The sequence below is a fragment of the Eucyclogobius newberryi genome, unplaced genomic scaffold, assembly GCF_026437365.1.
Source record: "Eucyclogobius newberryi isolate DKJ021-1_F unplaced genomic scaffold, fEucNew1.0.hap1 SCAF_8, whole genome shotgun sequence".
Lineage (NCBI taxonomy): Eukaryota > Metazoa > Chordata > Actinopteri > Gobiiformes > Gobiidae > Eucyclogobius > Eucyclogobius newberryi.
Window position 1 is genome coordinate 16,089,209 of NW_027316500.1, and position 12,824 is coordinate 16,102,032.

General features: G+C 41.8%; 1 protein-coding gene across 1 annotated transcript; it reads right to left on the bottom strand.

Moving 5' to 3' along the window:
- Positions 1-3,079: 3,079 nt before the first annotated feature.
- Positions 3,080-12,571, bottom strand: wipf1b (WAS/WASL interacting protein family, member 1b). Its single transcript, XM_072436835.1, has 9 exons — positions 12,417-12,571; positions 8,128-8,230; positions 6,506-6,635; positions 6,229-6,423; positions 5,429-6,122; positions 5,245-5,342; positions 4,470-4,691; positions 4,256-4,369; positions 3,080-4,162 (listed from the first exon to the last, which is right to left on the bottom strand). The coding sequence occupies exons 2-9, from the start codon at positions 8,185-8,187 to the stop codon at positions 4,110-4,112; spliced, it is 1,566 nt and encodes a 521-aa protein (XP_072292936.1). The 5' UTR covers positions 8,188-8,230; positions 12,417-12,571; the 3' UTR covers positions 3,080-4,109.
- Between the last annotated feature and the right edge of the window lie 253 nt (positions 12,572-12,824).

Below are 12,824 nucleotides of genomic sequence, written 5' to 3' on the forward strand. Positions count from 1 at the left end.
GACTGGAGTGTAACTGGTGTGTAACTGGTGTGTAACTGGAGTGTAACTGGTGTGTAACTGGTGTGTAACTGGTGTGTAACTGGTGTGTAACTGGAGTGTGACTGGTGTGTAACTGGTGTGTAACTGGAGTGTAACTGGTGTGTAACTGGTGTGTAACTGGTGTGTAACTGGAGTGTAATTGGTGTGTAACTGGAGTGTAACTGGTGTGTAACTGGTGTGTAACTGGAGTGTAACTGGAGTGTAACTGGTGTGTAACTGGAGTGTAACTGGAGTGTAACTGGTGTGTAACTGGAGTGTGACTGGTGTGTGACTGGTGTGTGACTGGAGTGTGACTGGTGTGTAACTGGAGTGTGACTGGTGTGTAACTGGAGTGTAACTGGTGTGTAACTGGTGTGTGACTGGAGTGTGACTGGAGTGTGACTGGTGTGTAACTGGTGTGTAACTGGAGTGTGACTGGTGTGTAACTGAAGTGTAACTGGTGTGTAACTGGAGTGTAACTGAAGTGTAACTGGTGTGTAACTGGAGTGTAACTGGTGTGTAACTGGTGTGTGACTGGAGTGTGACTGGAGTGTGACTGGTGTGTAACTGGTGTGTAACTGGAGTGTAACTGGTGTGTAACTGGAGTGTGACTGGTGTGTAACTGGTGTGTAACTGGTGTGTAACTGGAATGTAACTGGTGTGTAACTGGAGTGTAACTGGTGTGTAACCGGTGTGTAACTGGAGTGTAACTGGAGTGTAACTGGTGTGTAACTGGTGTGTAACTGGTGTGTAACTGGAGTGTAACTGGAGTGTAACTGGTGTGTAACTGGAGTGTAACTGGAGTGTAACTGGTGTGTAACTGGTGTGTAACTGGAGTGTAACTGGTGTGTAACTGGAGTGTAACTGGTGTGTAACTGGAGTGTAACTGGTGTGTAACTGGTGTGTAACTGGAGTGTAACTGGTGTGTAACTGGAGTGTAACTGGTGTGTAACTGGAGTGTAACTGGTGTGTAACTGGTGTGTAACTGGAGTGTAACTGGTGTGTAACTGGTGTGTAACTGGAGTGTAACTGGTGTGTAACTGGAGTGTAACTGGTGTGTAACTGGAGTGTAACTGGTGTGTAACTGGTGTGTAACTGGAGTGTAACTGGTGTGTAACTGGTGTGTAACTGGTGTCTGTCTTCAGTCACACACAGCACAAGTCTGGCTCTGTTCAGACCTCTTCTTGAATATTCTGCTCTCTCAATCTCAATGCTTTTTTTCCTTCAGCTGTCAATTCTCGTCTGTCATCCTTTGTCAGTTTGACTCCAACTCCAGCACCCAAAATGTGACAAACATATTTGAAATCTGACATTTTATGGGGGAACATCATTAAAAGTTTATGTCCATCAAAGTGAAGGCAGTGAGGTAAATCTGTTTTTGATGATCAGAAAATAAAAAATAAATAGTAGAGGCAACTTATACTTCACACCATAGACAATTATCTCATGGTATAAAAGATCTTAAAGCTATGAACGGGCAGCACAGTATCACCACGCAAGAATGAAACAGAAGCAACATTTCACAAAGCATGATTTCAAAAGAAGATATCGTAACCTATTTTTCCTTTTTGTGTGTGGATAAGCAAACGGCTCGCGTGGAATATCTTGCATCAATACAGCTTACAGCAGATTTGGAAACAGATGCCGTGCCTACCATAGATTCCAGAGACTATGGTGTACAAATGATTTTAACTTTTTTAACCCACACGTCAGTCATACTGGGCAATGTGGAGGAAATGTTGATGACTGAACCTCCAATGCCACAATCTGCTGCCTCAATGTTGATTTCTAACCTTTTGTTGGGTAAATCAAGTCCTAAATCATGTCCACTGCTGCCCCTGTGTGGTGTTAGCTCAGTGGTCTCCCATCCAAGTCTAAATCTGACCAGACCAGGCACTGACAAGCAGGTATGGTCCTAGGCTCAGGTCAAGCTCACAGTAGTAAATAAAATAAGCATAAACTACCCCTCGCTTGGACAGACCACAGCACCTCAGTTTCAAAGTAAAATAGCAGTAAAGTACAGTTTCACGCTGGATGAGTAGGTCCTGAAATGTGAAGCCAAAAGGGTCTTTATGTAGAATAAAGCTTACTTCACACGAGGCAGAGCTCAGTGAAATGCGGATTAGCGGCTGTTTTGTGCTCCAGGGGAGTGTGTCTGCCCGGATGAGGCTTCAGGCTCAGCACATTGAACAACTGGTGAAAGTGACTTTGCCAGTCCAGGTAATGTTCTGCTGAGCACAGCCAAAACACAGAAGCTTCATCCCCCAAATGATCTGAGAAGATTCAAGAGAAGATGTGAGGGGGGACAACACAAGAGAGGGCAACTGCAGGCGCTCCTGTCCCATTCACAATATACAATTATAAATAAAACAGTCAAAACACTTTTGGAAGTACTAATATGATGTTAATATACAAACAAACATGTTAAAATAGTCAGGCGTTTGTTACTTACATCTTGGACCAAGGCAAACTCAGCAGTAGATTTAAGAACAGCGTGACGTGTAATGCCCCGCGAGAGCCGCAGAAAAGACTCTAGCGCCATCTAGTGGAAGTCGAAAAAATGCCAGTGTTCAAATCATTGGCCGGAGTCCTCGGCATGATCCCCTTAGATCCCATCATGGATCTCATGAATCCAATCATGGATCCCATTAGCATTTCACAACAAAAGGAAATGCTAATACTGTGACATGACATTCACCTGATTCTTGCTGCAACAGCAGGTTTTGGTGCAGTCAGAGTTTCTCCAAATGTATTGCAAATTGTGAATTTGAGAACTGATAAATAACTGACTAGACATAAGTTAGCAGTATAGTAATAATAAAGGAGGAAGAAGAGGATCTAATGGCAGGAAGTCATTCATAAATGTATCAATAATGGGTAATATTGGCTGTGGATGTTGATCAAATCCAAATAGTTTGTTGAGCCTGAATCTTTGTAATAGAGCCATTGGAATATTTTCTTTCATTTAAAAAAAATTAAAAAGTTGCCCGTAGGCTTCATTAGACAGGAAAGTGTGAAATGGGAGATGAGATGGGAGGACATGCAGTAAATATGTACTCAAATATTAAATTATTTTATTTATATGTATATTGTTTGACTTTCTGGACATGATTGTCTTTAAGAGAACGGAATAACAAGTACACATAAGTAATTTAAAGCAGTACTGCATGGGTGAAGTGAAAATATAATGTCGCATGTTCCTGAAACATAACTTAAAATATAAAGTCCTTCATATATCATTCAAATACATCCACAGGTCCTTCATAGTTACTCAAGGCAGCACTTACAAATAAAGACTTTAACTGTAAACAAATACCATTAGAAACTTCACCAGTCAGACCGTACCGTTGTATACAAAGAATTATACTTAACATTGTCTTGTTAGGCACATGGGGCTTTGGCAGATCACTCACCTGTTTCTTTGATATTTTGTTCATACAATGTTTTATAAACTATGTACAGTGTATTTTATTGCTCACCCCCTGCTGGTGTTATGCAACATAACACATTTAAACAAAATTAACAAACGTGCCATAGAAAACCAAAAACTTGAGGCACAAAAAGTCAGACAAGTCAACCTGAAATTACATTCTTCAAACAGGGCAAGACTTGGTGAGCAGGGACACAAAATACAGTAACCTTTGTTTTTGACATCCTAGTTAGTACCTGTGTAATAGTTTGCATTTTTACAGTTTTTGTTAGTTTTTTTTTTAAAGTGGAAAATATCGTATGCAGCATTCTTGTAGGTACATTTCTGCATTTTATGCAAAAGAGAAAATGTCTTGGGGAAAATAGTCCCAGCATTTTACACATCACTGTGGCAATGTATTTTTTGTGAGAACAAAAATGCATGCTTAGAATGCCAAACGCCTTGTGGATGAAGACGGTGTACCAGGAAGTAGAATGGCCTTGGATGTTTATGTGCTAACATTTGCTGCAGCAGAGGCACTTTGAGTAAAGACGACCCATAGTTGTAACAGTCAGGTCCAAGACTGGCCACAGATACGGGCCAATGGAAAAAAAAAAAGCAAAACTGAAAGAGATTTTTTTTTTTTTTAAATGAATAGTGGACAAGGGCCTTCATCTTTCGTTCACCTCGGTACAGGAGGAAGTGGAGGTGCTCCTCGCTCCTTCTTACCAAAACCTAGAATGAAAGAGGAAAATAGTTTAAACATAACCATTGAATACACAATTTACCATTAATATGATTGTAATCTATTGATAGACTGTGACTGACCCCTGACTTCATTCTTTGCAAGTTTACTTGGATACGTCTTCTGAAAGGGCACAAAGGGCTCAGGGGGAGGAAGGTCTGACACTGGGTGGAAAGTGAAACGACACTCCCATTCATCTGGAAAAGAGTAGAATTATTGCATGTAACTTCTGTGTGTATTGTTGTATTTATGTAAATAAAGTTTACAACAAAACTAAACAAACGAGAGAAGACTCACCCTGCATCTGGTTGGGATGAGAGTTTTGAAATCCATTGCCTATTGGTGGAGGAGGTGGCAGAGGTGCTCCTGCCCCGGGCCTATCTGGGGGAAAAGGTGGTCTACCACCAAGCCCACTTCGAGGAGGCTCAGGCCCAGGACGTCCTACTGGTGGAGGGGCTGCTGAAGATCTTATACTGCCCCCACTCTGCCGGCTGGATGGCGGAGGGGGGGGTAGAGGCCCTTTGAAAAACATGGAAACGTATAGTGAAAACAAACTAATCGTACATGTGATGCATAACTTACAACAATAACTAACAAGAAAAATAATGTTTTTGTAACAGACAAAAAAATCTGAACTTTGTTGACCCTCAAATTAAAGGTTGAATGGACGATTTTTTTGGCCCAAATTTGAGTCTTATTTCCTCGTGGCGTGGACTGCCGATTAGTCCTGCCACATATCAATCATAAAACGCACCTAGCGCTCACCTGCAGTCGCGTGTGGCTCGTCCCCCGAGAGCAGCACGTTTCCACGTGCCTAAGTGCATTGATCTATCATAATATAGTTCCCTCAGTGTACGGGACGAAATGAAGACAGAGAAAGACTGTTCGAGTTGACTCATAAAAGACGGAAATCTACGGGAGACGAGAGATGTGATGTGATCCGTCGCGCTAATAAACAAACGCACGTGTGTGTTGTATCAGTCCACACGGGGGAGTGCGCATGCGCACTTCCGCCTGCGTTCTCAAATCGCCCAAAAAATCGTCCATTGCACCTTTAAGACGTGACAGTTACCTGAGCGTACTGAAGACTGGTTCCGCCCCAAAGCTGGTGGCCTCTCATTAGGAGGTGGTGGTAGGGGTCCTGATCGATGTGGAGGAGCAGAGGAATGACTGAGGAGAAAAAACAACTGTTACCATAAGCAGCAAGTCAAAAATGTTATGTTGCACAGGCAAGTATGATGAAGGGGAGGACGTACGAGTTGAGAGAAGTGTTTCTCTGGGGCAGTCGTGGAGTGCTGTGGTCATCTCCGACAGGTGGAGTGGGAGGAAGAGGTGGGGGGCCCGGTCGACCTGGGGGTAGTGGCGGTGCTCCGCCTCCAGCAGAAGAGCGGGGAGACGGTGATGAAGAAACTGGAGAAGGTTTGGAGTTGACAGAAGGAGGAGGAGGAGGAGGAGGAATGTCACGGGGCATAGAAGGACGACTTAACAAAGGCGCTGGTGGTGGAGGGGGTCTCTCATCAGGAAGTGGGGGCCTCCCACCTGGAGGTAGTGCTGGACGGGTCCCATTTGGTATTGGAGGAGGGGGGGTTGAGTGGCTTGTCCTTGATCCCATTGGAGGAGGTGGAAGAGGTCCATGCCTGCCAGGAGGAGGAGCAGGTCCAGAAGGGGAGGGTCTGGGGCCTGCAGGAAGTGAAGGAGGAGTGGGGCCTGGGCGGGAAGAAGGGCTCTGGTTGGGTCGCGGAGTGTTCGGGACCGGAGGAGGCCCACCAGGACTATCCTGTCTGGAGAAATTAGGCCGGCCTTTGGGAAGCTCGGGGGCACCGTTTCTCAAACCAGAGGGAGATCCGGAGAGTTTCGGGGGACCACTAGACCGTCCTCCAGTCCCAAAAGACGGAGGAGCAGAGGGCCGTCCACCAGGTGGCAGAATGGGTGCTCTACTAGGGCCCGAATCTACCAACAACAACAACAAAGTATACATGAAGAATATGTTACAACACATGACCAATACACAGATCATATTAAAATAGAGATGAAAGTGATAAAGCAATGGATTTACCATTGGTGTCTCTGTTTCCTGAAGACCTCAGCTTTGGCATCCCACCTGCGAAGAGGCCACCAAGGCCGGAAGGACTGCCTCCACCAAATCCTCCTCCTCCACCACCACCACCACCACCACCACCACCACCACCACCACCACCACCACCACCACTACCACCCCCGGATCCTCCCCCACCACCTCCTGCTTTAGGTTCTAAAAAAAAGACACAGCAAGCATTAAAATGATAATTTTTTGAACCAATTACAGTGACATATACAGGCAACTCCAGACTTACTGTCAAGAGTAGGAGCACTGCGGTCATTGGTGACGGTCTTCTTTAATCTTGTACCTTTGCCAATGTCTGTTAAGAGAGCATTTCTTCCCTGTTGTTCAGAACGGTTTAGGTTTGGCTTGTTGGTGTTGGCCTGCATCACAAGAACATTTACGACACATTATGCCTATGAATCAGGGCTAATTAATTGGCAGTCCACTAAGCAATATGTTCCGGCCCATCATGGAAAAATGGACCCCATTGCAATGTAGCCTGGCAAACATGTCGTCAGTCTAGTTCAGGACTAGGTCTAGTTCTAGATCTGCTGCTATGATCAGCTCCAATTCAACTATGATTTTTGATTGACACTGGGTTGGTCTTTGCTTGGTCTGCTTTTGCCCCATTTTAAGTGACAGAGAAATATGGTTTTATTTTTATTTTCTGTTAAAAAATAGTTTCCTGTAGCGTTGTTTGTGGATATTGGATATAAATATTAAAATTGTTGTGCAATTGTGTGGTCGGCCCCCAGAGAATAGACTGCAGAAAATCTGGCCCCATGGAAAATATAGTTGAATTGCCAAGCTATAAATAATTGACCAAACTATATCGCCTGTCTAAAAAAAAAAGTCACCACTTGATGCCAATGATTTGACCCTTCTCAGACATACTGACATCTTTTCCATGACCATGGGATTTGTCTTTGCACATGGTTGTTTCAGAATGAGAAGCCACTCAGTTGGGATGAAAGCCATTGTCCGACAGGGTTGTGTTCAAAATATCTATATGGCGATATATTGTCACAGACTCGACTATCGATACTCGTACGGAGTCACAGTATCAATTCATTCATATTCTACCACTTGTTCCCTTTCAGGGTCGCTCGCGGGTGACTGGAGCCTATCCCAGTGACTTTGGGCCTTAGGCGGGGTACACCCTGGACAGTGGCCAACTCGTCGCAGGGCCAACACAGTATCAATATTTTATTTTTATTTTTGTGACCCATAGGCTTTAAACAAGGTGGAATAGTACTTTTGATAAGCTGTTTGTGCTGTGCTCCTCTCGGTCGAGGTGAGAAGGAGCTGTGGACCTGATCAGAAGCTGATCCGTGCAGAAAATGCTGCTGCAGCATGTTCAGACCAGGCCAATTATTTGGCAAGAAACATGCAATACTTTACTAGAATGTGTATGTATATGCCCATATATTTCTATTTGGATCAGTTGGTTGGATGTATGAAGTTATTAGAGCATAATGGATTTATAAATAAGTGATTTGTGGATAAACATGAAATTTCATACATTTTTCTTACCCATTTGGCACATTTTTAAAAACCCTTTTTTCAAAAATGTATCGGGATACGTATTGTAATGAGGGAATTGTATCGAAATATACAAGTATCGGTATACGTATCGTGAGGGTCTTGGCAATACCCAGCCTTATTGTCCGATAGGAGGCTCGTATCCATTTTCCATGATGAATCCAGGTGGTGACTTTTCTTTGGACAGGCAGTGATACACACCGTCCAATAAAAAAAACTAATCTACAACAGATGACACCCGGTCATACATGAAAAGCAATGAATGTATAAATACAAGAAAACATCTTGACATCACCACAATTGTCATACAATATGAAAAGAAATACTGACCAGAGACAGTGTGGGAGGGGGTGGCGGCCCAGGGGGAGGTGGAGGCGGAGGGGCTGGCATCTTGTTTTCACCACGTTACTTCACTGGAACAGGACTTTGCACCCTGATGAACACAAGGCACATAGTAAGTATTCTGAAAGTAACTCTACACAAATTACTAATTGTGTTCCACTGAGAGCCTGTCAGGAAATGTAACTGTATGATCATTGATAGCATAATTCCTCAAGCATCAAATTGTTTATAAGGGTACCAATAAATCATAAAAAAACATATGATAACAATAAAAAGCTCACGATCAATGTTCATGAAAAATATATTCGAATAAGGAAAACACTGGCTTTCAAATACTGGAGTTCTGAAATTAATAATAGGTCAGGCTATTATATGTATATGTTTTTTGTTTAAAAGTAAAAAGAAAATCCCTCTTCATATCGGACAGAGCACTCATTTTAAACATTCATATGCAACCTCTAGCGGCCTCTAACTTCCTGTGCACCGCTGACAAACAGGAAGTCACCCGTGCAGCTCCCGTACCACATTCATCCGGCAGGAGAATTGATACCTCCATCTGATCTGAGCTCTCAGTCTTTATGAGAGACAAAATGTGAGCAGTCATTGGAAGCTCTCTTCAGCATCGCATTGGTGACCGTTTTGTTTTTCTCATCCTCCCTCAGTGGTTATTGTTTTCACACCTTAGACTTCCTTCCCTTTTGCACCCTTCATGTTTACAGCGCTTTTACTGGAACATGTCACCCACAAAACTCAATAGATTAAGTAGTTTCAAAATAGCAGAATGGTTGCAATACTATACTAAGCTCTTAGGTCAAGTAAATCAACTATGAGAACTGTGACTGGATGTGAATATTGTGCCAAAAGCACAACTGGTGCTTTAGTAACTCTACTGAAGCTGCTAAAACAGCGTTTCTTTTGCTTCACACAATGTGGTGTTAGCTCTGTATCTTTCATTCTGTCCATCTGTCATAAAGGAGATAAATAGGCATGTTCAAAAGCTGTTTGCAGAAGTAAAATCGTTTCCTGTGAAAGAATGGCAATTAAAGGTGGACATTATATCAAAATGTTGATAATATTGTGATAGATATACCGGTACTCGATATTCAAATGCATATCGTTTATAGTAAATAATGCTACAGAAAGAGATGTTGTAAACTTAAAATTAAAGGGTATAAGATGCTATTTCTGCATGTTTTACAAGTGTTTGATAATTAAAAACTAATAAGTTTGAAGATGTGTTTTAACCACGTCACAGACCTATATGAGTTTTAACACATTTCTGTTGGATTATTATCATCTGACTCTTGTTCTACTCCAAAAAAAGCAATATTGCCCACCCCTAATGGCAATATGATAAAAAATATATATATTACACTACTAATAGTACAATACTGTAGTATAGTATATTATTAGAGTTGAAACAGGGTTAAAAATTTTATTTTTCATGAGCTAGCTTGAAATGTGACATCTTTCCTGAGAGCAGCATTACTTTAATATTTCCACATACTGTATTTATCCAATTTAGTTGTGAATCTAATTGTGAACATTGTTGAACGATATTATAAAAGTGTACTCATTTGTTCCTGAATCTCACACACGATTCATGAGTGTGGGTCTTTTGAAGGAACACAGAAGAACTTTACTACATGGGCCAAAATAGGCCCACACGTGTTTCAGTTTAAAAGTGCCCATAAAACAGCTTTCATCCTCCACTCAACCTTCTGTGCGACACAACCTCATTAGAGCCGCACATACAACACATTCTCACAGCACATTGACAACATAACTCCTTTTTCTATTCTTATTCATTCAACTTCCTCTTTATACACGACATTCTGCCGAAAATATGTATTTTCTTTTGAACTGTTCATTGCTATGGCAACAGTTATATTGAATACATTTGTAAGAAATTGTGCTATAAATATACACTGTAGTTCATGATACTTTACATGTCGGTTTCACTTAGGTTACGTGTCTTTCCTGTTATGGACATCATTTAAAGGACGTTTGACAATTTGAATGCAAATATTTAGTTTCAACTTGTTAGTTGCTTGCTCCATAAACAGAACTCCAGGACCACCACAAATGATCTTTGTGAAAACAACATGTTGATCACATTCATGACTCCATCAGTTTGGCACAAACTGATGGAGTCATGGTGTTCAATGTGTTAAATGTGTTCAAGAACAAGGCCCAAAACATGTGTGTAGCAAAATATCAAATGATCAATATTATCCTGAATTTAAATAAAATAAAAATTGAACAAAGGCGTATTGTAATGTGATATTTCTGCACTTGTGTGGGGCATTTAACATTCCTCCAGTAAAAGCATTTTTAACCTAGATTATACATTTTGGTCAATAATCCACCCTATCATATAAAATGTCAGTTTCACTGCATGAACCTACAGCCAAGTAAAGTTAAATTTGTCTGTATTGTTGAAGTGTGCTGAGTGGCTAAGCTAACATCCTGTGGCCTCGCACTTGTAATATATGCACACATTCATATTGCAGCTCTATCCGACAGCAAAAGTTCTCTCAAACGTTCACTCAGCAGGGTAATTCTACAATTCAGCCGAACAATCAGTAAACACTCGATGATAGACAAACATTGTAGAGCGGAAGAGTGGTTAAGGTTATTTCCTCATGTATATTTCCTGCCATTTTGAGCAGACACAAAAAAAGTATACAGTCGTACAAAGAAGGTCCCCATGTCTTTTTACTACCTCGGTATGAGAAGGCTTACAATCATTGTCAATTATTGTGGATTCTGGGAGATTGCTGGGCGATTTGGTCATTGCCTTTTTAACCTTTTAACCAACTTCCCCTTTCAATTTTATAATGCACTTATACCCAGAACAATGACGGATAACTATCACGCTCAAAATGTGTATTAGTCGGCTGATTATTTTATTGGTATTATAACAATTTAAATGACCCACACCAGAAGTTTTGGGAGTCAGTTGTAGTCAATTTCCCTTTCTTAACAAATCATAATGCAATTTCCAAAAACTCTTGAGTTGGGATCTTGTGAGTGCAGTTTCAAATCATAAAGATTGATGCACAGCAGTAGCGTGGGGTGACTTTTATGGATGGGAAAGCAGACTTGGACTGTTCATCAAAATAAAGTGGATTGTACACAAAAGTGAAATTTATTAACAGGCAAAAGGGAGTTTAAACCCCCAGTCTCCTGCGTGAAGGGCAAACATCTATCCTATGCAGCTTAACTCCCATAACTGTAAAAAAATACTGAATGAAGTAAATAGTCTCACTTCAAGGATTAATTAATTACACAAACTAGCACTCCATATTGTTAAAATACTGCCCGTATTTTGAACTAACGTCGAATCATTGGAAACGTGAACAGAGCCTAAACTAAAAGATAGTTTGCTGAAACTTGGTACTGCCGTTTCTTCACTTCTCTGCACAGTTAGGGCAAAACCTGCAAACATCTAAGATTCCCACACAGGTTTATTCAGCGTGGTTTGAGCATAGATCCAAGGGTTTGAGGCTGTGTGGTCCTCAGAGCGCATGTGCAGACCTCTAAAAGAAGCTGCACGGGTCATGTTAGAGAGCGGAGCATGAACGGGCCTCTGAACACGGTCACAAAATGAAATGGGATGGGAGAAGAAGAACCAAGCTTTCCGCAGTACTGCTCAGAGGCTTGTAGAGGCCACTAAAAACACTGACTTGCAGCCAAGCTTCAGCAGCAGAAGTGAGGGGAAACAGGCTTATTTGGATGCATTTCTGAACAATGTAAATAGGTGTGAAACACGGTAACACAGTCTTTAGTCAACTACAACCTTACTTCTGTATAACTATGCATGACTGCAAGTGCACCCTGGTCAAACATGCTTATAATGCTACTGTACATAAACTATCAAATACTAAATGCATCCTCAAGGTTGTATTGTTGCTGAAATGTTTTCATAGTTCTTCAATATTTCAATAATGAAATGAGCTGTCAACAAAGGAGTTGCACAACAATCAGCATAACGTTTTGCAGCGACAGTTGTGTGGAGCACGTACTTTCCAGCTTGCGCTCTGAATGCTGGACGTGTTCCGTCCCAGAATCCAAATCGCGAACTTAAAGTGCGGTAGAATACTAAATACCGTATTTCTGAAATCACCATGGCCGACGTGAGTGATGCCGAAACTGGCGTCAACATTAACAAACATGAACTTTTTTCCTCTTAATTCTGATGAGATTAGAAATCTCCCTCTTAGGTGTTGTCTCCCTCTTGGGATGATAGATAAATTGGAAAGCCTGGTACTCACTCAATCTGCGCCCATAAAAGGATGAGCAGGATGTTGAGTGGGCAATAGAAGAAGCACCTCAGCTCAGTCCTCATAAAAAGGCAGAAGGTGAAGAGCAGCCACATGCATTAACTGAGAACATAAAAGCAGAAGGCCAGCCTCTGTGTATAAAAAAACAACACTTCTGCTATTCTTTCTGCTGCCTTCTACTTAACAGCACGTATACAACTCCCCGTTGAGCTCACATACGAACTTTATATGCAGCTCGTGACACTTCCTTCTTTCGGTTCCTCAGCAGTAGATGGGGGGAGACACCCAAACGGCACCGAGCCCAACACATTAGATGTGCAGAGAGATTAACCAGGTTTACGGCAGTGCCCTGCAGGTTACACTTTTAGATGGAAGAGAGTAAGGACATTTAAGGAAAAG

Excerpts from the sequence above, each read along its gene's own strand:
- wipf1b (XM_072436835.1), bottom strand. The coding sequence starts at position 8,187 with ATGCCAGCCCCTCCGCCTCCACCTCCCCCTGGGCCGCCACCCCCTCCC. Across the intron at positions 6,636-8,127 it reads CCCCTCCCACACTGTCTCTG|GCCAACACCAACAAGCCAAA; the intron begins GTCAGTATTTCT and ends CTTGTGATGCAG. Across the intron at positions 4,370-4,469 it reads TCATCCCAACCAGATGCAGG|ATGAATGGGAGTGTCGTTTC; the intron begins GTGAGTCTTCTC and ends ACTCTTTTCCAG.